Source organism: Eutrigla gurnardus, assembly GCF_963514095.1.
Source record: "Eutrigla gurnardus genome assembly, chromosome: 7".
NCBI lineage: Eukaryota > Metazoa > Chordata > Actinopteri > Perciformes > Triglidae > Eutrigla > Eutrigla gurnardus.
The window spans coordinates 17,418,834-17,446,648 of NC_139921.1; the positions used below are offsets into that span (position 1 = coordinate 17,418,834).

The 27,815-nt window shown below is 44.1% G+C and overlaps 1 protein-coding gene across 2 annotated transcripts; it reads right to left on the reverse strand.

The window, feature by feature from the left end:
- Positions 1-13,915: 13,915 nt before the first annotated feature.
- Positions 13,916-26,916, reverse strand: ift43 (intraflagellar transport 43 homolog (Chlamydomonas)). Of its 2 annotated transcripts, none has more exons than XM_084012954.1 (9): positions 26,800-26,916; positions 25,624-25,689; positions 23,165-23,235; positions 20,532-20,567; positions 19,663-19,709; positions 15,435-15,507; positions 14,623-14,698; positions 14,434-14,496; positions 13,916-14,185 (listed from the first exon to the last, which is right to left on the reverse strand). In XM_084012954.1, exons 1-9 carry the CDS (start codon positions 26,842-26,844, stop codon positions 14,075-14,077), a joined length of 588 nt encoding a protein of 195 aa, XP_083869080.1. In that variant the 5' UTR covers positions 26,845-26,916; the 3' UTR covers positions 13,916-14,074. The 2 variants fall into 2 exon arrangements, with proteins under 2 accessions (XP_083869080.1, XP_083869079.1); XM_084012953.1 differs by having other exon boundaries at positions 25,588-25,689.
- Positions 26,917-27,815: the final 899 nt, after the last annotated feature.

The window sequence follows — 27,815 nt, forward strand, 5'->3', positions numbered from 1 at the left end:
CCGGCTTGGCTATATTTCTTCCAATCAAACATTCCAAGGGGAAAAATGAGTGGGTGCCATCAAATCCCAGAATAATGCTGCCAGATTTTATGTAAAAAGAAGGACTGATGGACAAATACAGGAAGGCAAGACAAGTTTAATGACGTGTGTTCAGGAGGTGAGATTGGAAAACTGACAGAGAAAAGCAGCCTCTTTGCTGGAATATAAATTGTTGTGCGCTGTAAAAAGGCTTTTATCTGGAGTGAATATGGGACGAAATACACAGGTCAGGGTTAAGTCATTTTCTCCGGTAAGTTAAGCGAATAATGAAGGCGAGCCCGCGCGGAGAGGAGCACTGCTACTGCCAGTTTGTCTTCATTTATTATGCCAAATCTCATGATTTTGGCGTTGGCGCAGTGAGTGCTTTGGCGCGCACCGGTGGACGACATATCGCTTAATTTACACAAGGTAATGAAAGCAGGGAATGGGAGGACAAAACAATTTACCTGCTGACACGGGAAGAAGTGATTTGCGAACATAGGGGGTGAGCGAAAGAGCAGGCAGAGGGCCAGGGCCAAGGGGTGGAAGAGGAGCGGAGATATGGGTGAGGCGAAGGAAGGAGGTAAAGGGGGATGTGTGGAAGAATGGAAGAAAGGGAGGTGCAGGATAAAAACAAAAAAAAAAGGGATGAGGATGGCTTCAGCCTCTGCTCATCAGGTGATGATGATGATGATGCTTCGTTGAGGCAACACTCCCTCCCCCGACAGGCACAGACACAAACATACGCGCAATCAGGGGGCGAAATTGACCTCAAATCTGGAGGGTCTGTGTTGACAAGGCCCTTGTTTTACTCCTCCTTCCCCCACCAATTGCAATCACTTCTCCGAGAGCCACTTGTGTGGCATGAATGGGAGGCTTGAACATCACTCTGGAGCCGCAACAGGTATTTCCACCCAAAGACCAAATCTCAGACTCTCGTCTCACGCCCGATTTTGCTGACAAAATAAGTGAGTGTGTATTTCATGAATGTTTTTGTTTTTGTTTTTTCTTGCACAGTGGAATCTGGCATCATTTCATATTTGATAAATGAGGTATCCGCCCTGCAAAGATGTCACCAGCATAATTTGCTATGCACCCACATATAAACCCACATATATTGGAATCAAATGCATCCAAATTAGGATTACCAAACAAATCATCCAGATCTAAATTTAGGGCCGTCGACGCCAAATCACTCCACCGTATTGATGGATGCGTTAAAAGTGCACAATTGGCCTTTCACACAAAGAGAAAAGAGTCTGGCCGAGACTCCTCTGACAATATGGCCGGAGCAGCACTGTAATTTTCCAATCACTAGCCCTTCAGGCCGCGCCGCTCCTTAGGGCAGTAAGATCAGATGAGCTCCGGCATTTTCTTTTGTAAGGGGCCAAACTCTATTTGTCTGCTCACAGGAACAAAAACAATCAGGGAGCCAAGAGAGACCGGCTTTTTGGTCTCTCTGGAGATGGGCCAAAGACAGAGCAGGAGGAGGAGGGGGGGGGGCTGGAGACAGTGGGGTGACACAGATAACCAAGTCCACCTACCACCCCACCCCCCTGCCCCGCTGTGGGGGGTTGGTTCTGGTGATGATGAACGGGACGAGGCTCAGCACCAGGTCCCTGCTGTCAGGGCTCTCTGCAGGACGAGACAGAGAGAGGAAGTGTCACTCTCGGCGGGCCTGCTGGGCCAACCTGGACTCTGCTGAGTCCTGCTGCTCTAGTCTTCACAACAAATCAAACACCATAACACCCACCCCTCCCCACACACACACACACACACACACACACACACACAGCCGGGCCGCTGTCTGGAAGAATGTGGTGGAAAACACAACCAGACCTGATGCTGCATCTGAATCTCTGGCCCTGTTTGGTTCAGGCGCATTCAGCTGGGCTCTCCTTGAAGGAGAAACGAGTCCTTGGGTTGCGCTTGTGAGGGGTGGGGGCCTCGCCGCAGCCTGCCCTCCGTCTTCCACCCTCGCCTGGCCGCGGCTTTCTCCACAGGCTTATTTCCTCTCACAATGAGAGGTGACAGTGAACAGTGGAACTCGTCAGTGTGAATAACACACAGTCATGCTTGGTGAGACCCTCTAGTGGAGCGCGACACACACACACACACACACACACACACAATCGCACGTGACGGCGCACACACCGAGGCTAGAGGGCCCAGCGGTGAGCGCGCTGTCAACCTCACAGCGCTGCCTTCCATTACAACTTAACTGGGGACAAATTGAGCAATCCGATGGGTTAAATTTGACACGTGAGCCCCGTCTGTCCCGCGTTTGTTGCAGAGTATTACTTTCCATAGCTCCGTGGGGTTGAAGACAGTGAGCTACAGGACATACATGCAGTTCCTAACGAACGCAATCAACACAACATTCAGGCCCGGATCATGACGAAGGTCGGAGTGACATTTTATCAAGTTGACAAACTCAGCTGAGCTCACATTACTGTAGCATCAGGTCTGTGGTGGTCCCTCAGTGTCCTTCACCAGCACTATATAAGAGTAGTCCATAACACAACCAGTGGTCAGGCTTAATTTACCCATTTTCTCTTTCCACTGCCCCATCAGCATATAGTATCACATAACTGCTAATGGGCTAATGGAGGGGAGGAGGGGGAGGGAGCAGGAGCGGGGGGAGGACAGCGATAGTTAGGGAAATGGAGCTCAGGTCCATCCAAACATTTAATAACTTATCCAATCCGGAGCGTTCACCTCTTACTGGGCTAATTATATCATTTAACTTGCCTGGGAGAAGGGGCCAGCGTGGACACCGCTTCTTACAGTGTCATCACATAATTATGACTTATGCCAACGCGGCCTAGCAAGCCGGATGAAGTCAGCCTGCCATAAATTTTAATGATCACTTAGACAATACGAACATTCGCAGGGTTTCTACAGCATTGGCAGGGAAATATGGACGCCGTCACACCGAAAAAAGATGAAGTGCGGGAACAGATGGAGATGAGAGAGGTAAGAGGAGAGGAGATGCTGCGGGGAGCGGAGGGAGGAGATGTTTGTGCGACATGTTTGGGGAAGGTGAGTTGAAACTGGGCAGCCGTTTGACTGTGTGGGATCGGGTTCTGTGGTCACTGGGCTGCTAGGAGGCCAACGTCAGGCTGTCAGAGGGCTAAACACCCGGGTATAGTCTGTTTCAATGGAAAAACAGCAGCTGACACTCGATGCTTGCGGGCCAGCAGCTGACCTCATTCTACGAGTAGAAGGCATTGGACGGAGGGGAAGAAAGTCTGGCATGTCCAATATGGAATGTCAACGCTGTATTTGCTCAACAGCAGCAGAAGTTTCTTATAACTTTCAAAAGTTGGAAAAAAAAGAGAAAAGGCCATAATGGTGGGAAAATAGATGGGGCATAATGAAAGGGGCTGAGTGCCTTTTTTTAATAGCTGTAAAATGGCTAATTAGCCTTCTATGATTGATCATTGTGGGAGCATGCATTGGGAGGTTTGAGTCTCCTGGGTTTTAACAGTTTTCTGGTAAAATAAATTTTACATTTCTGGTGTGATTAAAGTGTTCTGTGACCTCTATGGCCTTTTAGTGTGGGATGTTTTTAGAAGGGGCTCATTTAATTTTGTCAATACATATTTATTCTAAGAAAAATGTACCTTACCATTCTATACAGCAGGATAAGGGATATTGATCTTAACCCAGATATTCTGCACTTATGAAAAAAAGGAGAAGGGAGAGCAGGCCGAAGAGAAGCTGATCTCTCTTGCACTTAATATTAATGTCTGTTTTGTGGCTATCTGGTTTCAGGAGGACCCAGGTCCTGCGGTGGAGCGATTGAATGACAGAGATTACCTGTTTGGAAAACCCCGCGAGACAGCTGATTGATAATGCATGACACAAAAATGTATTTGTTTACCCACAGATATGGCTTTGAGCCGGGATCCAGTTTCTTGTGTTTTACTCAGAAACAGGTTTCACTGGACTCAGGTGGATTGGGGGGGGGAGAGTCATGGGTCAGAAGGTCTCGTCTGAGCTTCCACTGCAGCATCTGGCTCCAAAGGTACCTGTACCTTCTCGACAGGGGGGGTCGTCCACATCATATTCATCCCATTCAGCCAGTGTTGTCCTAGAGGGGATATAACATGAAAACATAATCTCACACCACAATTCCATTCCTTCAGCAGCATTAGATGAGATTGAAACTTCCCTGCACACTTTCCCGAGGCTGTCAAATGAGCTGTCATTCATGTGTCAGAGTCGGCCGCTGCTCATCTGCTCTAATACATCACACAGCCTTTTATATGGATCAGTATGAGTGGGACTTTCCACACAAACGCCAGCAGCCCCTCCGCCGGGACGCCGGGTGATTGATAACATTTCCCCAGCTCTTCACACTCATGCCCATTTGTATAGTTGGTTGGAGAAGGGCCCCTGGTGTCCACTGACATCCACAGTGCCCATCATCGCCTCGCCGAGAACATGACATCAGCCTTGGAAACACAGCAACCCCGCTCTGTTACATGCCAGGAACGGGCAGCTTTCCATTCATAAAGTACAGCGTGACAGCCATTGACTGATCACTCGGACTGGATGCTGATATTTGTATTTCCTGAGCTACGAAAGCGATACGGGGAAAACGGGCTCAGGTGCCGCTTGAAATTAAAGACGGCAGGTTTAAATAAACTATTTAACCTCCATATTATTCCAGTGAATGCATGTTTATCGCTCATTACGTCGGTACAGTTTGAATGCTGTAGAGATGCTCAGCTGCTGAGTCCAGTCTGAGTGTTGAGATCACTGAGGGGAATCTTGAGCCTGTTTCTGTGTACAGTTCTACTGGCATATTGGCCAGGCTAATGGGCACTTGGCGCATAGACAGCTACCCATCCCAATCTGAGCTCCACTAATCTAATTGAGGCAACCTGCTTGGCATGAAGAGAGACTCATCTGTCTTTACCGTTCATTAATAGGGCTCCTCGGCGAGCTCGGAGCTCATTCACATACCTTTGGATCGGTCCTGAAAACGAACCCCCCCCTGACTGAAACACTGGCTCTGTGCTGGAGGTTCAGCAGGGAGGGGAGGGATATATAATCACTTCTGAGATACATAATCACTGCTGTGTGGGGTAAAGTATCAGAAAATATGAAACCTCCCTCAGGGATGAGCTACATATTTTCACAGACAGTATAAAAAACACTTGCCTCTGCAGGTATGTGATTCAGCTCAATATCATGACGAACACACTATGTTTTTTTTGTCAAGCCTGTCTCACTCGGTCCTGAGTAAAGAGCCTTCTTGAGATTGTTTTTTTTTTTTTTTCTCTCTCGCCGTGGCAGGGCTTTATGTCTAGCGGTGGAATGATAATAATGTTTCTAATCTTGTTACATTGCACACAGAATTGTCTTCTATGTTAATGATGGGCCAGCCCCCTCCCTGCTCCACTGAGATGCTTACTTTCAATTTGTGTACTGTCATCTCCCCGCCACGCGCATGAAATTGATGCACCCTCTTCCGTTTAATTAAATCAAAAAGCAGTCGGGGGTCCAGGCAGGTGGAGGGGAGGGGGGAGGGGGGGGTGGGGGGCATGCTCCCATATACAGCCATCAGCGAAGACCTGGCTGACTCCAGGATGAATCAGGGTCGCCCCTTTCTGTGTGTGTTGTTTGTGCAGTTATGGTGCATATGAAATTAATACCAGATTTTTAAAATACAGCCACAAATAGGACATAAAATTATTCTTAAATCTAAAAATTAATGGTTTAGTCCACAAAAACAATTTCCTTTTGAGTCCCACTACATTCCAACTTATTGATTTCAGTCAAAAAGTCAGTGGACATTCTTCCTGGTAGATACATTTTTTAAAAAACACCATCCTGTGGATCTTTCTCAGGTAGGTTTGCCCTCGGGCAGAGCTGGAGCCAAAGTCTAAGAAATGAGAGCGTAAAATTCCCACACATTAGAAGGCGGATAATTGGATTTCCTGTGTCCTGTACGGTGGGCGGTGTGGTTCCTGCAGCTGTGACATTATCAAGGTAACATAACCTGAAGGCTGCGGTGTAGCAGCACAGGCCCCGCAAGGCCTGTCCTCTAGTTCCACATCACTGCCTGCTTGGCTATTCATCCTGTGGACCCTGCAAATGAAATTATGGGAGGAAGAGCAAAGGACATTCTTTCGGAATTAATCCCATTTATGCCTAAACCCACTTCAGATTTTGATAGTGAGGCCCTCTTTAGATGTAAGGCACATTTACAATTAGACAAGGCCTTAGGAGGATTGAGGGAGGTACTGTGTGTTGGTTTGTTTGAGGGCGTAATTTCAAGGCCCAGACAGGAAATAGAAATACGCAGAGAAAAAAATGAAAAAAATCGGTTGTCATTGAAACGATGACAGGGTGTCTAAACAATCCTTTCATTTTAATATTACAGCACTGACAACAACAAACACATGTGAAAATGTATCATGTGTTAAACATGTAAATAGCATCTTCTATACTGCTGAATACGTGAACATACGAGTATTTTTTTTATGTGATTATCATAATATTCCGATGATAAATAGTGGACATATTACAGATAATTACTGTGTTCCCTGCAGCCAAATCCCATGCAGCGTTCACTCAAGCAGCTCTGCACAAATACAGTCCACCAGTTTATTTTCTATAAAATGGAAAAAACATAAAATGATGAAATATCCATATTAGTATAAATTGCTACTCTAATGTTTGGAAATGCTATTGTACTGTTTGGTAATCCTATTGTACTTGTATTGTATGTATTTTTTTGTTAAATATCATGCTGCAAACCAGAAGGCTCACTTACAAACTCACTACTATATAGAATATTAATGACGATATTATAGAAATTAGAAGGATAGAAATACATAGTATTGTTATGCAACCACATTTAAAACAATGATTACGTTAGATGAAAATAAAAAAATGGTTTTGTTTTCTTCAACATGACTGACGTGTACTTTCTCTGTGGACGTTGATGCTTCAGTCTGACAGCTCAGTGCTATTTAGTCTTTCCAAAAATGAATTTAAATTTTTATCTTCCACAATTTTTTATTAATTTTTTTTGTAGCAGTTTAGCAAAGCCTTGAACACGGGCAGCCAGCTTTAGTGCATCAAAGTAGCCTTTAAATGTGTCCAGCAAATCTGACCAACACGTCACCATGTCAACACAATAAAGTTGCAAAACGCTAATTGTCTTTAAAAGTGATGTTTGTAATAAAGATGCTGTGATTGTATTCATGCCTTCATGTTGTATTACTCTGCTATGCAACTCTGTTTTAACCATACAGTCAGAGGAAGCACCTGACACCAATTAGCCCCGTCTGTTTGCGCTCACGACGCTTTGCAGATAAACACTGCCCCCTAGTGACGACAGTTGAATACAACTATTCCACTAAAATATAATCCCAACATGGTTTGTATAAAGATTTTTCGTTCTTTGTTTATTTTAAACTATTTCTATACTTTAGCTCTATAAACCAATATATTGTTGCTTAGTTTCACTTTTTAAATAATTCTAAATAACTATTCACACACACACACACACACACACACATATATAATGTATACATATATAAACTGGACACACACACACACGCACACACACGCACACGCACGCACACACACACACACCATACAGGGATTAGCACAAGGGCTGGGCTGATTACAGCTCCTTCACTGTCCTCGTCAAGACCAATGATGACCATAGTCAGGATGAGAGGCCCCAACACACACACACACACACACACACACACACACACACACATACAATAACTGCGCCCATACATACTGTACTTCTAAACACACACACACAAACAAATACACAAAAGCACACGTAGAGCGTAACAGCCTCCTCAGGCAGCCTCAGAGCTCAGGCAGGTCCCTGCCATTACCCCGTCCTCTACCCTAAACACGCAGTTTTAATTTCAAAGCTCTGATTAGCTGATGATTGCATGACAGCCGCCGAACCAGGTTCCCTTTTCGCCCGGCTCCCAGACTGCAACTCAATCATGCCCAATTAGTGGGTCCCCAAACACTCTCTCTTATTAGAGGACTCATAATCGACTCATTGTGTCCTGATTTGGCAAATAAATCACTCTGGAGGCTGCTGACTCCCCCCCACCCCCACCCCCCCTTCTCTCTCCCCCACCCCTCTCACCCTGTCTTTCATTGCCCACTCCCCGTCTTTTCCTTGTCCAGGGGTTCAGTGACAACGTTTTCAGGCGTGCTTTTCATTGGAGCTGACAGTTTGAGCAACGCCGGACTCCTTTTTTTTTTTTATGCCCCCTGAAGAATGAAGAATAATTTAGCTGCTAAGGCAAGGCAGGCAGCATGCGGGTGTCCTTGTCCTACAAGGTTAAGAATCCATTCCATCTGAGCAAGAAAGGAGTGAATTAAAATAAATGATGGCCAGATATTTATTGCGAGTTTGTAGATGAAGCCAAGTAACTCCAGTGGACCAGCGGGGCCCGGGCTGCCAGTGGCTCGGTGTAGCCGAGTGACCTCCCTACCTCTCCCTCGCCTAACTGGGGAATAACACTCAATGTCACATTATTCCTATCCGGCATTTGATATATTTATATCTATAAATGCATGTGTTGGGGACGTCAGGGTAAAACGCCAAATGAGATAGCAGGAGGTATGCCTATATGAAATTATCTGGTTGGGGGGATGCTAAAAATAATTGTAATTTGATTGAAGGAAGGGAATTCTTGAAAACTGAACTTTGGAGACACGGGCAAGGAGACATGGAGGCAGAGATGTCCTTCAATCTGGAGATACAAAACTCAAGGCTGCTGTGACTTACAGTGAATGTATTATATGGTTAAAGTAAAGGTACAGCCCCCTGAATGTACATTTTCATGTTGCTTTATGAATCCTTACTTACAAATGTTCTCACAATTATAGGGTCCTAAATTCCTTATATTCCTTAATTCAGATGATTTTCCAGCAGCGCCCAGTGTGATATTCTTTCCCACAGTTCCTAGCTACATCCTGGACAGAGATCCAACATGAGAGCTTTACAGACTCAGCGGGAGCACCAGCTTGAGCCTGGGGCCTTGCGGAGCACCGGCAGTCCTGTGATGTTGCACGCATGCAGGAGACCGGTGGACTGTGATGTAGTGGACTCAGAGTCAGACCCAGAGAGTAGCTTTAGCAACGTCCCACTGTGACGCTGAGCTCCCTCTCCAAGCTCAAACAGCTTCTCCTACAGCAGCAGATCCTGTGAAGTCACCTCAGGATGCCGCGTTCCTTTATCCAAACCAAACTAAGCCGTTTCCCTTACATTGTCTCCCCCTCCTCCACTATACCAAGGGCTATGCGTTTGGCGTGTGTGTGTGTGTGTTGAGTGGTCATTAGTCTCTGTTTACAGTGGAGAGAGCCTGGCCAGCTGGCATGTGACGTGTGATGTGCCGCGCTGTGGTCTACCACTGTGAGACCCCCGTGGCAGAGTCGCGGAGGCCCAGCAACCCCCTTCCCCAGGCGGGCCGCAGAGACCGCAGTCAGCCCTCGGCAGATGGAGCCTCCAGCGCTTCTCGTCTCTCTTCTGCAAGCAAAGAAGAGGTGGAGCAAGAGCTGGAGGTGGGACTGGCCCCGGCCCCAATCACAGATGCCAGGAGAAGGTTGAGACTCTGGCGAGACCCTGCTGGGAGGGTGCTGGGCCGGAACAGGTGCAATCTCAGCCCCTCGATCCCCTCTGTCAGCACCTCGGTGGTGGAGCCCGCGCTCTCTTCCTGTCCTCGCTCCTTCTCATTCACACGCTCGAGAGGTGTTGTGGTGGCTACATCCAGCCCCTCCCTCCGCCCGGCAAAAAAAAAAAAAAAAAAATCCAGACACCAAAAATCATGACCACGCTCTTGCTGTCTTCTCCGCAAAAGGAACAAAAACTAACAAAAAAAAGTACCAAGTTCAAAGTACATTAACAGAAGTGTCTTTGTGACCCTCAGAGGGCAAACGGTGGAGTTGTGTTGACTCAGGCGTTTTCCTCCGCTGGCTATGATAAGCTCCTCGGCTGACCTCACCACTGCCAGGGGCCAACACAACCACTCTCCCATCAGCCCTTGCTTTATCGCCAGGGGCTTCAAGACAAAGAGGTTCTGCCGTGTACCTGGCTGCAGACGGCCTCCTGCATGATGGAAAGAGTTTATGACAGAAGGGGGGGGGGGGGGGGGGGGGGGGGTGTGTGTGGCGAGGCCCAGCAGGCCACCTTGACCTGTCCCTGCTCAGAGGACCTTGGTGAACCCCGTCTCATTGCCCCCAGCCCCCCACAGGCGACCTGGCCACTCCAACCACCACTGAGTTATTATCATAATTTTCCGGAGAGGCATTGCAGAGCCTCCGCGATCAGAGAGGCATCCGTGTTTTACAGAATGTTTTGTGTTTTATTGCCTTTAAGTCAGTCATAGGCCAGCGGAGAGGGCCCTCAATGATAAGAAAACCAGTCATGTGAAAAATGAAGGACCTCGCGTACAGGACTGAGAGGTGAGGAAGGGAAATAATAAAATACATGACAAATGTGGAGCTCGACTGTATTTCATGTTCAAACCCATCTCGCCTACCGACCCTCAGCTGCACTAAAAACATATGAGGGGAAAGTGGGAAATAATAATAATGAATTCCACCAATCTCACTGTTACAAAGAGAACAGAAGCTTCCCCCCCCCCGTCTCATGGTTTATACTTGGGAAAAAAAACCTCCCGGCCTCTCATTCGCCCTCCTGGGTCCTTTGACAACATGACGGCCGTAAGATGCCCAGGGGCATTCAAAGCTGCCACCGTCCCAGCCATTTCATGTCCTGGCCCACCTGGGGTAAACAAAAAAAGGACTTAGTGCGATAGAATATTAACTAAAGAAGAGAGAGGAAAATAAACTGCAAACACTTTTCAACCCATCACACTTCCAGTCTTAAAAAAGACCACTTTCATTATCTCTTTTGTGGAGTAATACCCCATCCCTACACACACACACACACACACACAACCCCCTGCAGGTTTTTAAAGGTGCCATATATCCAATGAAAAAATAAAACATCTGTTTAATCTAGCTATTTCAAAAGCAAATCCCCTTTTGATCAAAAAAATGATATTGATCTGACTGCCTTAGTTGTGTGGTGAGGGTTTCTCCTTTAAACTTGAAATATCGTGGAGTCTTTGTGGCGAATCAATACTGCGGCTGCTTTTTGAGGCTCGTTTTCAAAGGGCGCGAGATCAATTTGAATATGGTTGATATAGTTGAGCTCGTTATGTTATAAATGAATGTGTGAAAGTGATCTTGTCCTGGCTTTTAAAAGGAGGATGTCTTTATTTTCTTGCCTTTTTAAACTGATATTCATCCTCCTGTGACGGGTTCATGGCATCTGACTGATGCAGTGCTGGCTGGGTCAGCGACAGGGAACCCGTGACAGGCACGCGGCCCCTGGTGGAATGAACCGGTCCTAATATCTGGTCCTTGAGCTTTAGCGTGTCTGTCCTCACCACTCACTCTGTGTATGCAGGGGGCCCCGGCATCGGGCCCCAGCTATCTTCACATCTCCCTATTTTCTTTAATTACACCTCAGCATATTGCTTTTGTGGCCATATGGAAGGCAGATATTGAGACCAGATAAGATGTATAAACTTCTGTCAACACCAGCGCATATTAGGTAGAGCTGGAAGCATATTATCTCTATTCTATCCTTCCAATTAGCGGCCAATATCAAAATACATTAAGACAAGCCTGTCGACAAGAAGCAGGAAAAAACATTACATTAACGGGTCCTTTGTCCGTTTTTTTTTTATTAAAATGTATTACTTCCTTTGCTTTTGTTTTCTTTTGCCACAAAATGAAAAGTGATTTCCACCGAGGGACCCAATAAAAACACAGATAAATTACCCATTCAAACTCAATGGCCTGAGAACTCCCTGTGCTCAGCCGGTCCCGACTGGCCTAAAGGTTTTAGTGGGCCTTAAGCAAGAAACTGCTGCTTTAATAATAAACAGCGCGGATTCACACGAGAAAAAGTTCGTTTCCAACATAAACTCTGAGATTCGGCGTGCCGTGGTGTTGCGTGTGTCCCATCAAATCAGAGGATTTTAAACACTGTGTCATTACTCGGGACGTTTTGAATGAAATACTGGTTTACAGAAACATCCATTGGGGCAACAAGGATTTTTACAGCAGTAATGGCTCCATTATTTTTAATAGAAAAATGTCAAGGAAAAACAAATTACACCCTAAACCCATGTGAGGCCTGTATCAACGGATCTGATATACACAGCATGGCCTCAGACTCCGCTCACCTCTCAGTGACACCATGCTCTTCTGAACAGCTACCCATAATCAAAAAAAGCTCTCTGAGAACACAACCGGCTCCTTCACTTGAAATAATGTACATATTGTAGCTGTTTTGACGTGATTTAATTCACTGCACCCAGACAGTGAGAGGTCATACGGAGCCTGGCTGCTGCATCAGGATGTGCTGTATGCACTGAGTGACATGGAGAGCATGAAGGAGAAGAGAGCGGCAGGATGAGGGAGTAGAGAGAGAGGTCACTTTGAGAAGCTGGATGCAAGCATATGCCAAACAGCGTCTCTGGATCTCTCTCTCTTCCTCTAATCCCCTCTCTGATCCACCGATGCTCGGGCCAATCATTTGAGGCCGGCCGCAACCCGTGATCGCGGGGCCCTAATCTGAGTCCTCGGCCCGTCCGCAGTCCACCTCAGACAGCACCGGCCAGCTGCCAGCAGAGGAGTGGCAGGCTTAGCCTTCTCCAGAGAGACAGCTAGAGGTTGTCTCTACATGGATGGGCACTTCGCAGCTCGGCGGGGCGGGAGGAAGGGGCAACATAGCAGCTGCTCAGGGCATATGGGTAGAATTCATTAAGTCTGGCTAAATAAGCCAATTGTGGAGGCGGTAAAAAAAAAAAAAAAGTGTGCATTTGTACGTCTGATGGAGAAAGCGAGATCACTCGCTGAGTTTGAACACTGGGCTCAAATATTCTGCTACACATACACATATCCCATGTGATAGCTCCGTCCTGAGGTATTACACCTGATGAAGTTGATTCAAGGCCGACCGAATGAAGAAAAGAAAACCTGGATCTATTTGTGATGGGCAGTGATTGAGCTGTTAGATGCATAGATTACGTGTCCTTGAGGACTTTGCTGTGCATCTCCAAATGTCATGAGACTGCTCCCTGCCTCCGAAATCAACCTAATCACAATCTGTAAATGTTACAGCTGTTTCTCTAATAGACTTGGCCTGACTTTGGAGGCCTGCATTTATATTCGCACACATGAACCAAAGACAAAACTGAATGCTGATACATGCGACCAGCACACCATGAAGGCACAGTATACAACGTGAAACATGTCAAATTCTGTGCAAATGTGTCAGCACCGATGTTGATTTAAATTCAGAGCTTACGCATCCTGTCCTGTGGCCGGTTTTGTGGGCTCTATATTCAGTGTTATCACAATTTAAAAGGCACACACCTGACACCGGCTGTTGTCTTGTCCCCAACTTACATCCATTCCTCTTTATCCAGTAAAAGGTATAATGTATGCTAATCCCCCAGGTGTCAATAGGAACTCTGTTCAATGAATTTGAGATAATAGTGAAGAAGGGGTTGCTCCTATCGAAGACCTGCAAGATAAAGTCAATGGCATAGTCAATAACAATAAGGTTGTAGGCTTTAATGAGGAATGTTAATTTGAACACAATCAACTGGATTTCAGCTTAGCTGATTATCAACCTTGGACTTGTTGATAATGCTGGCAGTACAGGGAGGGCATTTTTATCTGGGAGAGCTTTTGCAGAGGAGCTTTTCAAACAAAAACAGTTTGCCTTTTGGCTGTTTAAGTTAGAAACTAACCAACAAAAAAAGGTGAATTTCCTTAACAAACAAAGACAGGGTAATGCTGCACTCTTCAGTTCACAACTTTATTTAGAAAATACAAGAAACACTGTATATACACTTTACAAAATATATATTCTGGATAACAAATAGCAATTAAAGTTATTTTAATGTCTGTGTAATAGACATTCACCCAGTTCCCACTGGAGACATTTAAAATCCCAGTCCAAACCTCCTCATGTTACGGGCAACGCGGCCTGCTCCTCACTCTCTCCTTGATCCCATTCCATCAGCAGCTCTGAGGACACCTCTGTAAACAGATGATCCCAGTCCCAGCTCACCTCATCCTGCGGAACAGAGGGGCAGAAAAAGAAGAATTAGAGAGGCAGAGGGAGACGCAGCAAGGAGGAGAGCACAGGGAACGGAGGGAGCACAGAGTAGAGAACGGGGTAAGGAGAGCAGAGAGTGTTAATGTACACATCATAAATCTTGATTACCTGGGAGACAGTGTGGCAACCTCCCTTGGTGCCCTAGAAACAGCTGGACAGAGGTTCGCTGGGAGCTCACAAGCTATATTTACTAAAAACGCACTCACCTCTTTCACCTCCTGCTCCGGAGCTAAAACCTTGGTGAGGAGCTTCAAGTCAATCTCTCCGTCCTGAAGAAAGATTGCAGCAAAGTTCACTTAGCGTGCATAAACAGGGCTGGCGTTGGTTACAAAGTTTAATGGACCACCTTGACGAGAAGATAGATGGGTATATAAAAATAAATGTCCTTGACTTACTAAGGTCTGGAACGCAGAATAATACTTCAGATCATTGTCCAGATCTCTGTAGGTCATCACCCTGTTCACCTGTACGCTAACGGGGTGACAGAAAGTCAGAGAAGGCATCTGATACAAAAACACACTTCTATTTCAAGCAGGACAACAGAAAGATAGTAGCCATCCTGACTGCAGTGCTTAAGAAGTGGCTTGGTAGAAGTTTGAAGTGTGTGCACAACGGTGCTTCAAGACTTCAAGTAAAGACCACAGAGAGCAGGAGATGGTTGCCAAGTGGTAAATGCTTCAAATTGAAACCCAGCTGCTTATCTGTGGGTTGGAATTAAGTGGGGGGGCTCTCAAAGTGGCCGGGGCCTAGCAGTGCATGCCAGTCCTACTTACTGCACATTACACGCTACATTGCCCCCGCAATGAGTTCAATGTGGATATTATCTCGCACAGAGAGCAAGCCCCAGCCTAATAACCTCCACCGCTGTCATAGCCTTGCTACATATTCGACACATGTCGGCGTGTCTCTCACTGCCCTGTAAATCAAAGGGCCCGGTTAGTAGAGACCCTGGTTACAGAGTTGCATAAATCACATCCAACTGTTATTTCTCCATTTTTGCCCGATAAAGCAAGACACTCGTGCAACGGCACGACGGGAGGACAGGTAACCACCAAAGTCACCAGAGCAGGCTACTGATCTAGTGTCCCCTGCAAGGACAGAGGTTAACTGTCATACAGTGTGTGTGTGTGTGTGTGTGTGTGTGTGTGTGTGTGTGTGTTTGAGTGATAACGATGAACTTCCTAAGTTTAAGGCATCACTCCTGTACCTTGGTGGAGCTGCAACTTGCTGGGTGAGATCTTCCTCCTGTACTTCCTCAAGGTCTGGAATCACTGGAATATCTGAAAACAGAATAATAATAAAACAATTAAAAAAAGACACAACATGTTACAAACGATCTGATCCCATGTTAAAACGTGTTAAAATTTGAGAAAGATCTGATTGGAAGCTGACAGACTAATTTAGGAAAAATACAGAAAACCCTGCATGTACCGCAGCTAGAATTGCAATGCGTTTGTGAATAATGTCTATGTGGGACCATGTCTGTGTGGCACTTCCTCCCCTCCCTCTCTCTAGTTACATTCTCATAAGAGCTGCCCTGTCACAATAGCCATGCGGCCATGAATATTCAGGAGGCGAGGCGGCAGCTCTTCGTGCTGTGAGAGGGGCGCTGGCCAGGGGCTCCCCAGAAAGCACCCCCTGCTACCTTAGCATTTGGGCCCTGTCAGCGCAGCCCACCCCTAGGACCGGTAGGCCGACCTCCATGTCCACTCTGCCACTCCGACTGGGGCGGCATCCAGCCTTGTGCAAGAGTATTTGCTTGCAGGCCCATCTGTGTGGGGTCGGAAGTCACAGTGCGGCCTGGCAGGGGCTTCAGTGCCAGGAGCCGCCAACCCGCTGCTCAAACAGTGGGAACCCACTTTAATTGGCAAAACGCAACAGGATAGAGGATGGCTGCGCTCTCAAGAAGGACAGGGGAAACTTTCACAGCATTTTTTAGATGGACATTTGTTGGAGAAGGGAAATAAAAAAGAGGAATAATAAAAGATTTCGAAAGACTGGAAGAAAAATGGTTAAATAGTTAGACTTTCATTATACATCCGCTATGACATTTATCATCTAAACGTTACTATACAATCAATAAGGGAGAATTGTTTCGCCAAAAAAAAGCGTATCTGAGATTTATCACATCAGCAGCAGACTGCACATCCTTATTAGCTGAGCATTGACGGTGAGAAAAGACACAGCGAGAGACTATGAGGAAAAGAGAGAAAGGAACAGACACCGAGAGAAAAAGAGCTGGACTGCACGAAGAGGGTTGTCAGTAATCTCTAACCACAGTACTGCACCCTGAGGGGAAAGTCAATAGAGGAGCTAAATAGAGGTGAGGAGATGGAAGTGTGCATCTGATGTGAGGAAATATCTTGGCATCTGTGTCACCATTCCTTCAAAATAAGTCCTGTAAATAAACTGGGGTTGACGAAAAGATCATCCTTTGATGGAACACCAAATTTCAGCTCTCCTTAAAAGTTATGGAGCGCCGAGGTGAAAAGAAATGTTCTGATTCTGAACATATTCCTCAGAATACAACTTGTTCAAAGCCTCATCAACTTTCAGCAGATAACAAAAGCTCATCCTCTGTTGATAACTTATTTCTTTTCTCTTTTTTAATTAAACCAAATTAAAAATGCCACGCTCGTTTAGCCGCTGACAAGATTCATCTGTGTTTCTGATATCCAAATAAATGCGGGCGCAGGTATTTCATATTCATGAGGCCCCGGTGACACTTTGTCCTCTCATTTACAAAGCACAGCGTTCAGCAGAATCTGTCCCCCCTGGACCCCCAATCAAATTTAATGGTCTTAGTGCAATGACATCAAAAAGTCTTGCCGTCCGGCTCTTTGCAAACAGCTTCCTGGGTTGTCTATCTGCTTTTTCCATTTCAGCCCGTAATGCACTATTAACACACTCCATGAGAGTTCAATGTGCAGCACAGATGCTTATGTAGTCTATATGCAAAGTCTATTATTAGGTGAAAGAAGAAATAACATTTTTAAATTAGCTTTCAATTCAACCCATTATTGGAGGTCAAGCGGGACATCAAAGCAGTCACAAACGAGCCAGTGTTTTCTTCCAACGCAAAGGGCAGCTCCATCAGGAGGTGCCGTCTCTCCGCAGCACGGCACACATTACCTATACTTCCTTTCCACGGCTGGACATGTATCAAGGTGGCTTTTGTCTGGCAGCGGGCAGGGCCACGCGTATCCCTATTACACGGCCGTGTCCGGCTTCCCCGCTGGAGCATGTAAATATCAAAAGGGGATAATTTGCTGTGAATGTAGACACACTCCCAGCAGGCACACGCCGGTCAGCGACTTTGGAGAACAGGACGTCTCGCCAGATCACTTTGGCTCCTATAATCTAGCAGGGGTCCGGGCAAATGATTACCTAGGCGCAAAAATCCATTTGAAAGGCTTATGGGACAATATTCAACACGCCACTTGCTTAGAGTAAGAAAGTGAGACATGAAACAGATGAGTGTTTTGGTGATACTGGTGCTATTTTAAGTGACCAGCAGGAGGCCGAGGGGCCAGCTGATGAGAAGATGGGAACAGAAGACTGGGCCAGCCTTCTCTCTCTGTGCTTGTAGCCAGTGGACATAAGGGATAAGGGTAGGGGACACAATCAAGATCGTAGGGGCTATCTCACTAACCCTCAGCACTGTAATTTCCAATGCCCCTGCCTCCGGCTCTGTATTAAGAGGTCTCCCTCCACAGAGTAATAATCTTTCCGGCGGCATTAACTGCAAGGAAACCAAAACTCTAGACTCTTCAATTAACTGGCCGTTTGAGCCAGTGCACGCTAGACAGTGACAGACAATATATATGTGTGTGTGTGTGTGTGTGTGTGTGTGTGTGTGTGTGTACATAAAATGGAATAGATATGTACAGTATTATAAAATGTTACAGCACCCCAGTTCAAGTGTGCAATCTACGGAAGAGGATTAGGGCCACATGTGAATTTTGTTTTTGAGTTCTGACTTTAAAGTCAGAATTCTGAGATTAAAGTCAGAATACTGAGAATAAAGTCAGAATTCTGGGAATAAAGTCAGAATTCTGCTCAGAATTCTTTTAATCTCAGAATTCTGGGAATAAAGTCAGAATTCTGTATTTATTCTCAGAATTCTTTTAATTTCAGAATTCTGGGAATAAAGTCAGAATTCTGACTTTATTCTCAGAATTCTTTTAATCTCAGAATTCTGATTCTGAAGTCAGAACCAAAAAAAAATTCACATGTGGCCCTTATCCTCTTCCGTACAATTCATTGTGATTTATCAAGACATTTGAATTACATTTGAGATCTTTATAACACAATGACACCCTTTGATTGAATTTAATTTCCCCATTTCCAATAAAAAAGCATTACCAAGTAAGACTCTGAAAGGCAAATAAAATATAACACAGGGAGCTATTGCAACATTTACTTTAGAGATGAGTGATGATTACATATTAGTTTGCTATACCTTCATATTTAAATCATTGGAAAAACTCTTTATCCGAGTTCACAGTTCTCATGAGAAAATGAGAAAAAGTTAGATATTTGAATAAAACACTAAAGAGACATTTGGGTGAGTGGGATCAACACATTTCTTTTTTTGTAATTTGAAATTCTTTCTCTTTTTGTAAATTGTAACATATGTAGCTTTGTTTTGAGTTATATACATTATTTTAATTCATTCTCCTATTCCAATTATTATTATTGTGTATCAAAATACTCTCTTCAGAAATATGATAATGGAAAGCGTTATGATTTGCAGTTGATTGAAGATAAAACAGTTTTAACAATATGGCATGTGTTGATTTGTTCATGAATGGCATTGCTCAGTACTACCTGAGATACTGATGTGTATAATCAATCCTTCAGTGTTGTCAACTGAGCATTTCATGCTGCTAACCTATCTTAACGAAGGCAATTTGACCCTATTTCCCAAGCTGCCTTGTGCCGCAAAATGGAAAAATTATTCTAGGCAGGGTTTAGCTGAAATTTCCCATTGTTTGTGGTGCGGCGAGTCGGGCCCTCAGGTGACTCAGTTATCACTAGCTCTGTATTCAACAGCACCTGCCTGACACTTTGTGTGTTTGCGACTAACTGCTTGGCTGTAGGTGGTGAGGGGAACGCTTACTGCCACAACACTCCCCATCACCTATAGGTCTCACCTTATTTAATAAGCATATTCACTTGTTGTTTTCATGTTTATACCGGTGTCACTCACTGGTCAAAAGGAGGAACGCAGACGCAGAGTTCCCACACATGAATCTATGCTGGATGTAAGGAGAAATATGGTGTGAGCATCAGTGAACAGCGATGATCTAACTGCCTGCTTATCTGCTCTCCTTCCAGGGGACGAATGTGCCGGGGGGGGGGGGAGGCACTGGAAGGCTCCTGTTTGCCCATGAGGAGAGACCCAGAGTGGGGGAGAGTGAGGTTGCTCTTACCTCCTTCATCATCTGATCCCTGGGGAGTTTGTGGTCGCAGGCGGCGGCTGTAGAAACAGGAATTGTGAGAGTTGGAACTATTTCATACTTTCAAAATGGAGCCCGACAGTGAGGTCATCACAGGGAGTGAGTAAGTTGGCTCCTGGGCCCGTTTATTGTCTTGTCTTTCTCTCATGGTAATCAGGGCACTTGCTTGGTCTGCTCCAGTCTGACTGGACTTCTGAACAGGAGTCTCTGCCAAAAAGACACTGATGGTGCTATGAGACGCTGCTGTCTGGATGACCAGCCTCCAGCATGAGACAAGATCACCTCTAGGATTTCAAAAAAAAATCAGCTGTAGCAGCAGTCTGAATGAGTATCACTGAGACAAGAAAGTTGTGACAGAAGCAATACATAAGGGATTTCTGTGCGGGGTAACAACTTTACACACAGAGCCCCTGTTTCACTACAGCCATGCAGGCACCAGGCTCCAACTGGGATGATGAGTAAAACATAGACGACTTCGTCCTCTACCTGCCTCTCCTCGTGATGTCTATTCTAGTCACAGAATGACGTGAGGGCGGGTGAGGGGAAAAATAGAATAACAGGAAAACTTGGCTCCTAACAGCAATAAAAGTGATGACAACTCAGTCACGCTGTTTTTTTTTTTTTAATCATGTTAAGTGATTGTTCTTGGAAGGCAAGGATTAGTTGCAACCAAGGACAATCTGAAAGTACGCAGCGCTATTTCCAGATTACTGCAAAGGGAGCGAACATTAAAACGGACCTATTTTTATACATACATACAAAAAATGTAAATGGGGCTGAATTCAATCAACAATTGCAGCAGTACAATGAAATGTGGATGTGGTGGCTGAGAGTGAACTTACTCTTCCAAGTCTTCAGCTGCAGGTCTTCTAGAAGATCTGTATAGCATCAGGAAAAAAAACAAATGTTAGACAGATATTTAAAAAACACACTTGTTAGGTTACACAATTAGCTCACGAATATATATATATATAAATATATATATATATATATACATACACACACACACACACACACACACACACACACACAATTATTCATGGCAAGGTATTTTTGATGGATACATCCTCTCCATCTGTATTTCTGCTGTATCAGACACAGTGGGCTCTACAATAGTTGTACTTCTGTTATTTTAGCCTCGTCTCCTGCTGGATCATGCAGCTATTTTCAGACTTCTCTCCATTTACACAGCTCAGCTTGAACAGAGCCTGCCAGGCACCAAAATACTGTGTTTTGGCGCTTCTCTGACTCAACACAGTATTTTTAGCATTCACAATCTGTTTTAAGGAAGGTAGCAATCACACCTGACATCAAAGAAAAACAACATTATTATTACCCAAGACATATGTCACCATATAAATCATCATATAACAAGAGAAGGGAAATACCACGGAGTACGTTTTGGTGTATTTTAATTTGGAGCCAAACATGTGTATAAGGGTGTTATTATTATTATTTTGTTGTTGTTTGTAATCTTTTTTCATGATGCACAATGCTTTTTCTCCTGGTTAAGTAGTGCCCCCTACTGGTTTAAAGAAATTATTCATCCAGTTTAGCATCAGTCTTCTCCTAGCTGTCATTTCCATCTCTTCACATTGTCAAAAATTGTTTTGCAGCATGAAATGATATGAAATAAATTCATACTATTAAAAATAAATATATAAATATACATGTGTCCAATAAACAAATCATTGGAGTCGATGTTTAAGGTTTCTGAAAACAATGAAGCATTAGAGGCGTCACCAGAAATGTAAACACCCCCTGTAAACAACCTATAATATTAAAAGTCGCACCTGTACACTAATTCCTACGTCTACTCTAAGTTCCCCAAAAAAAGGATCCTTCATAATTCCTGCAGTTGCTTTTGTTCTATTCAAGGTTTTTTTTTTGTGTTTGCTGAACCGTTTGCACAGAGTGTAAAGCCTTTAAGTCTAATTTGATTTGGGACTTTGGGTTGTATAAATAAAAGTGACTTGACAATCAGAGCAGACGACATTCCAATTCAGGAAAACAAACTCATCAATTCAAAAAAATAGAGCTTGAACAAAAATCCAAATATCGTACCTTGTAATGTCCCTTTGAGTTGATGGGGAAACGTGAATACACCACACATCAACTCTCATTAACCGGAACACACATTTTAGTTAAGACGTCTTTGTTATATGTATTGGAAAATTTGGAATATTATTAATTGATCATTTATTTTTTCAAGGGGAGACCCAAAATAAAAGGAAAGAATGGCACAAAATACGCTTGGCTAATCACTTCTCAGCTATTAAGTTTGTCTGTCTTATCCATGCCGTGAGTGTAGACAACAGCCTTGAAGATAGTCCAACCAGGCAGGGCAGAGAGGAGCTGAGGGAGCCTACCTGCCTGCCCTTGGACTGTGTCCTGTCTGGGGGGTGGGGGTGGCGACACTTAAGACACATTACAGGCCCCTTGATTAAGACTCATGTAAGGCAAAGCGATAGACATGGTAAAACTGTCTGGAAAAAGTTGTTAGGGATAAAATATATTGTGACAACCTGGTTTCAAAGGTTCATCAATAAACTGACAGATCATTTAGTGTCAATTAGAAGTGATAGATCGACAAATCCCGGGATTTCTGCGCTGGGATTAGTGGGAGGAGGGCGGCGGTGATTGAGCATGAGGGGTGACATTGAAGGGAAAAGTCCTTGCCAGTTCCAGGGGGGACCATTACTTACTTTGTTTCAGAGAGGATCAATGCGCGCGCAAACCCCTTTTACACCTCCTGTATTTCAATCGCTTCGATACTGGGAATCAAGCTGGGTTACGCGAAAAGCAGAGAAGCGACACGCTGACCTTCTGTGAGAAAAGTAAGATCTATTGAGTTTTCCCTGCTCGCACTACCGGTGCAGTAAACTACGCAAATAAGCACAATTAACTAAGCTTGTTCACTTCAATGCATCTCCTATGCTCTCAGTTCCACTCAGACTGAACAAAGAGGGACATTGGCAGGTGGAAAAGAAAACAAAAGAGGTACCTCCAACACTACAATCAAACAAACATGCTGATTTAGTCGTGCACAGTATTTAGATGTGTGTGCCGCAGACAAAATCTTTTGGCAAATACCCTCCATCTGTTCCAAATATGTCATGAATTCTCCATGTTGTGCTCCCGTGTAAAGGGCAGACTGCAGTGGTAAGGGGTGATTAAGTGGCTTGAACCCCTGTGATGAAGTGGCTAGCTGACTAACAGTGCCCTCCTGTGGCTGATGCATTAACCATGTCAATTACCGCCTTGCTCACAGATGAAGACGAATGGAGAGTTGCCTGCTCAGACAGGCTCCCCCTAACCTTGTTGATTCACAGCCTGAGTGCCAAATATGCACTGATAAATAAGCTCATTCAACAGCATGAGAGTTCATTAATAACACATAACCCAAGACCACAGCTCGCAGTCTCCGCCTTCAGTGGAGCCGCAGGACATGGAGGGAAAAGGTGAAGATACATACTTGGCAGAACCAGACGCCGAGCTTTCTTCTGCCCAGCCGCCCTGCCGTCGGGCCGGTTTAGGAGGAGGGCCCTGGAAAAAGGGAGAGGTTTAATAGCAAACAGCTTCATTGAATGTTCAATCACTCAGATAGAGGATAAATTAATCTTATTTGTAGGCATTCTAAATTTTTATTAGGCTTCAATATTGGAAAATAGACGTCTATCATATTTGTGTAATATATAGCTATGTTTTCTCATAATTATAGGGCTTATGTGCTTATATGCTAACATCAATATATGTTTGATATAGCGGTGAGAAGGTTATATTACAACAATATACAGCAACAGAAAAAAACATTTAAGCTTTTAGCATGAATCACCTCTAATCCTAAGCAACCAAAAAGCTGCGGTTCTCCTCATATGTATAGCACAGAATCATCTATAGGCACTCAATTGTTTTGTTTATTATTATAGTTTTCTATGCTGTCCATATCCAGCACATATGGAGTGTGGGAACTGCCAAGTATGACCCTAAAATAGATCCACAGGAAAAAAATGACCCTCTCATTCTTTGATTCTGAAAATAGTTAACAGAGTATGCATCTCGATCCTGAGACCGGGACCCTGAGACCAGCACTCGAATGAATGAATTCCTCAGAGCACACGAGGGTGGGCACTAGACAAATGAATTTGAAAAAATGGCACAACATTTCTCATTACTAAATTGGGTCTGCAGAGGACAAAGTGCTCGTGAAGAATTCTTTCGTTTATGATGAAAGAGGAAATAATCTTTCATGGCTGGTTCTTTCACCAAAGCCATTTATAAATCTGAATGTCACCATTAAGCAGGGCAGAGGGAGGGGGAGCCACTCTGCTCCGCTATATATTACCATTAATCGAGAGAGCTGAGGCTGAACAAGCTCCCTCAACTTTGCGTAATTAGTAACTGTCTCTTTATTAAGAACAAAGGGGATTGCAATAATGACAATTGAGTCATTTTAAGCAACATTGAAAAAATGTTCTCCAAGTGATGTGAAATCCCTCTGATGTTTCACGTTTAGTATTTCTGACAATGAAAGATTTTCATGAGAGACAAGCTAGTAAGGTCAAGCTCTTGGAGCGTGATAAATACATCCTGTGACAGTTATTTCATTCTACAAAAAAAATGGAGAGGACCATTAGTGTCCTGAGAAACAAAACAAATATGTGCCTTGAATTCATCATGGCCAAATCTGAACCTCAACAGTTGTAGTAAAATAGTTATGGCTGTTAAGGCAATTAGCTCAGCTCTTGTAGTTTCTAATTCAGGATTCTCTAATGGTCTCTGGGGCAAGGGACTTGTGGTGGCCGAACCCTGAGCCCATAAAAGCAAATGAGTCTTTGTTTAAAAGGATGTAAGGAATGTGACCAATCAGTTGGGTATTTTAGGCGGAAGGGGCCAGGGTTGATAAACGAAGACTGCAAATAAACCCATCCAGTTGCACGACACTCTGGAAAAATGTATTGCATGTGCACAGCAGGTCAGAGAGGGCGCGAGAATACTGGTTCATGCATTAGGGAAGTTGGCCTAATTTGGGTGGATTAGCCTAAAGCAAAAGCATCGCTGGAATGTTTTGTTTTTGGGAATGTTGGCCGGTTTACAGTTTGCCAATCAAGGAGATGTGACTGATTCCATAAATGCCAATGACAGTGACTTCTCCCATATTATTTTTGCCATATATTTCATCTATATTTAGCAACATATTAAATGAACATATTTTAAGAGGCAGACACCACTAAGAAAACTTTACGACGACATTTCTGTTAAGACTAGAGGGCAGTACCATGGGAGGATTTATGAAAATTGTTGGTAGAGTCATGGGGATTTTAGTGATGTAATCTGCTTGTTCTTCAATTAGACAGTTTACAAGAGAACAATTACAAGGCTTTGTTGCTCTCACATTTTACAGAGTTTTAGAGCTTGTATTAAGTCAAAACATGAAGTGCAAGCACGTCAGAACCAATTCACACAGGGCATTTAAATGAAGAGCAGCTTTGCAACAGTGGCCACAAAAACATCAAAGCTATGAATATGATTATATATAAAGTAGGAAAATATAAAGTCCGATAAATGAGCACTCCATTAAAACTGTATACCATGTTTGTCAAGCTGGTGTTACCATGAGTGCCGTAATATAAGAAATCCATCAAATCCAACCGAACTAAAGCTAACAACCATGGTAACTCATGTTAACAGACCAGTGTTGTGAAACAAACACTACAGTAAATTATATCAAGTTGATATCCGGAGCATTAGCAGCAGAAGCCATGCAAAGTCACCGCATTTTTTCATGCTGCCTACCTCTTCGTCCTCCTGCGATTCATGTATGAAACAAAATGCATATCATGAAGATTATTGTGAGGTGCAATTAGAACATGCAACTAACTATCGATTATCGCATACTTCTCCCACTGGGGCAGATGTGGAGGACTTCCTTACGTAACGAGATTCTTCAAAGGATGATTGCTCTGCTGCATGGCGAGGTCTTCGTCCAGACTTTGCGACCTGGGGAATGGGCATCATTTTAAAACGGGAAAGAGATTTTGATATCATAAAGCCAGAAGCAGGAACTTGCAATGACTACCAAATAAATACTTCACTTTGCTTCAACTGTGTTAGCCATCTAATGAGCCAACCAAAGATCAGGTTATTCAACTTTCATAAACCAACCAAGTTTTAACTTTTACTTTGTTTTGTTTTTTGTAAAACGTACCTTTAAGGTAAGTGGGAATTACAGTATGTACCTCTTTTGATGCTGATGTGGGATCAATAGATATTGTGTTAATTGTAGTTAAATGTAGATGAATGAAATGTTGAGTAATCATTCTGAATTGTACTGTATTTTAAAAAGTTAATTCTATGACAACACTATAGTGGTTCTCTGTATTTATGTCGTCTACATTGTTACAGTATTGTCTTACCGTAAGAGTAGCTGGGTGTAATGTGAATGTTTTTAAAGTAACAGTATTGTTTTCATTGCAAACATATTAGCACAATAAAACGTTCATCAATCATCACCCGAGCACCAACAAACTGGGAGGTGAATGCTTCCCCAAGCATCCTCTCTAGCTGCAATACGTATTTCCAGCACTGGGTCTGAGCAGCAGGAGTAACCCTGAATCAAAGTTAAGATACCAGGAATTGCTTTTTATGGCGAAAGGTTGTGGGGAAATTGCATTACAATAAAGCGTCACCAGAATATGGTTTTCAGAAGGAGACATTACTGGCGGCGAGACAGGTCAGAGTGGAGATGAAAACCCATGCAGCCTTTGCTGTAACACGTTGAGCTGTGTGGGCATGTCGGGAGAACTCGGCTAGCTGGCAGGGCTAACACTCAGTTAACTGAAGTTGGCTAAACCGTTATACCGACAGACAGCCTTCCTGCTGCCGTTGCTCAACGCAGGAAATGCTAAGCTAATGTCTCTTTGCTGCTAACAGATATGTTAAATAGCTCTTATTCGCTGACTGACTAACGTTAACATTAGCTTAACAGCTAACCTTAAGTAGCTAGCGATATCATCGTTGCATTGTGGTCTCAATTGCATTTACAACTCAACGTAACGTCAGCCCCGGTCCTCTTCCTGCGTTCTCTGGCGATTCAAACGACCCACTCACATTTTTTACCGGTCCAGCATCTGCAAGCTGAAAGTTGTCGTCCATTTCTCTCCTCCTTGCTATGCCTACCGGGGCAGCGCGCGTCTTCCTGGGTATCAACAAGCGTCACGTAGCAATCCTCTCCATGGCAACGCCAATCAGAAGGAAAGGTCGCGTCCCAGTCAATCACGTGAGCTCTTTTCAGCAAGTACTGAAATAAGTAAACACATACATAGCTAGGATGCACGGGAAGTATTTATGACAATTTGTCAATAATGTTTCAAAATACTTCTAAAAACCTTGTCTGTAAAGACAGATATCTTTGAACTGTAGGATGGACATGATGATTATAGCATCAAGTGACTCATCTCCTAAAATTAGAAAGCTCGCAGTGAAAGGTCGGGCCAATCATTGACTCAGTGTTGGGTTGGGTCAGTGAAAATGAGGGAGGGATAGAAGAAAAATTATGTCATCTAAACAATCAGAGTCAAAGTTTGGCTTTAACCAAACAAACTTCTTTTCCGCAGCTCCCACGCCTTTGCAATTTTCCCCCACCTTAATTAAGTAGAGCCCCACTGCATTGTCTCGTCAGTGCCACTGTCAATATGGACATATAATTTAGTCAGAAAGAAAGTAGGAAGAGGACACCTGAGGTTCCCACTGATTTCCGCTAGATGTCGCTGTTATGCATGTTTTATGAAGCAGGGAATAAGTTGAACGGTAGCAGCATCCAGCAGATCACAGCAGCTTGCTTGGCTCCCCTGTGCACCAATATCTTTTGTTAACTTTGGCCTTTCATCTGCATTTGATTATCATTCAAAACTCTATTTTGGATGCGAGCTTATGAAAGTCTACTCAATGGCCCCCTAGACACGCTAAAGGTCCTCAATTGCTTAACTTCAGTCTTATTCATAAAATACAAACGGCTTTTGTCCTCTTCGTCCTTAGAGAGGACAGAACACTAAAATATATATCATCAAATTGTTGGAATGAGTTTTCTTCTTTATTCGAGAGCTGCTCTTGCGAAATCACACACC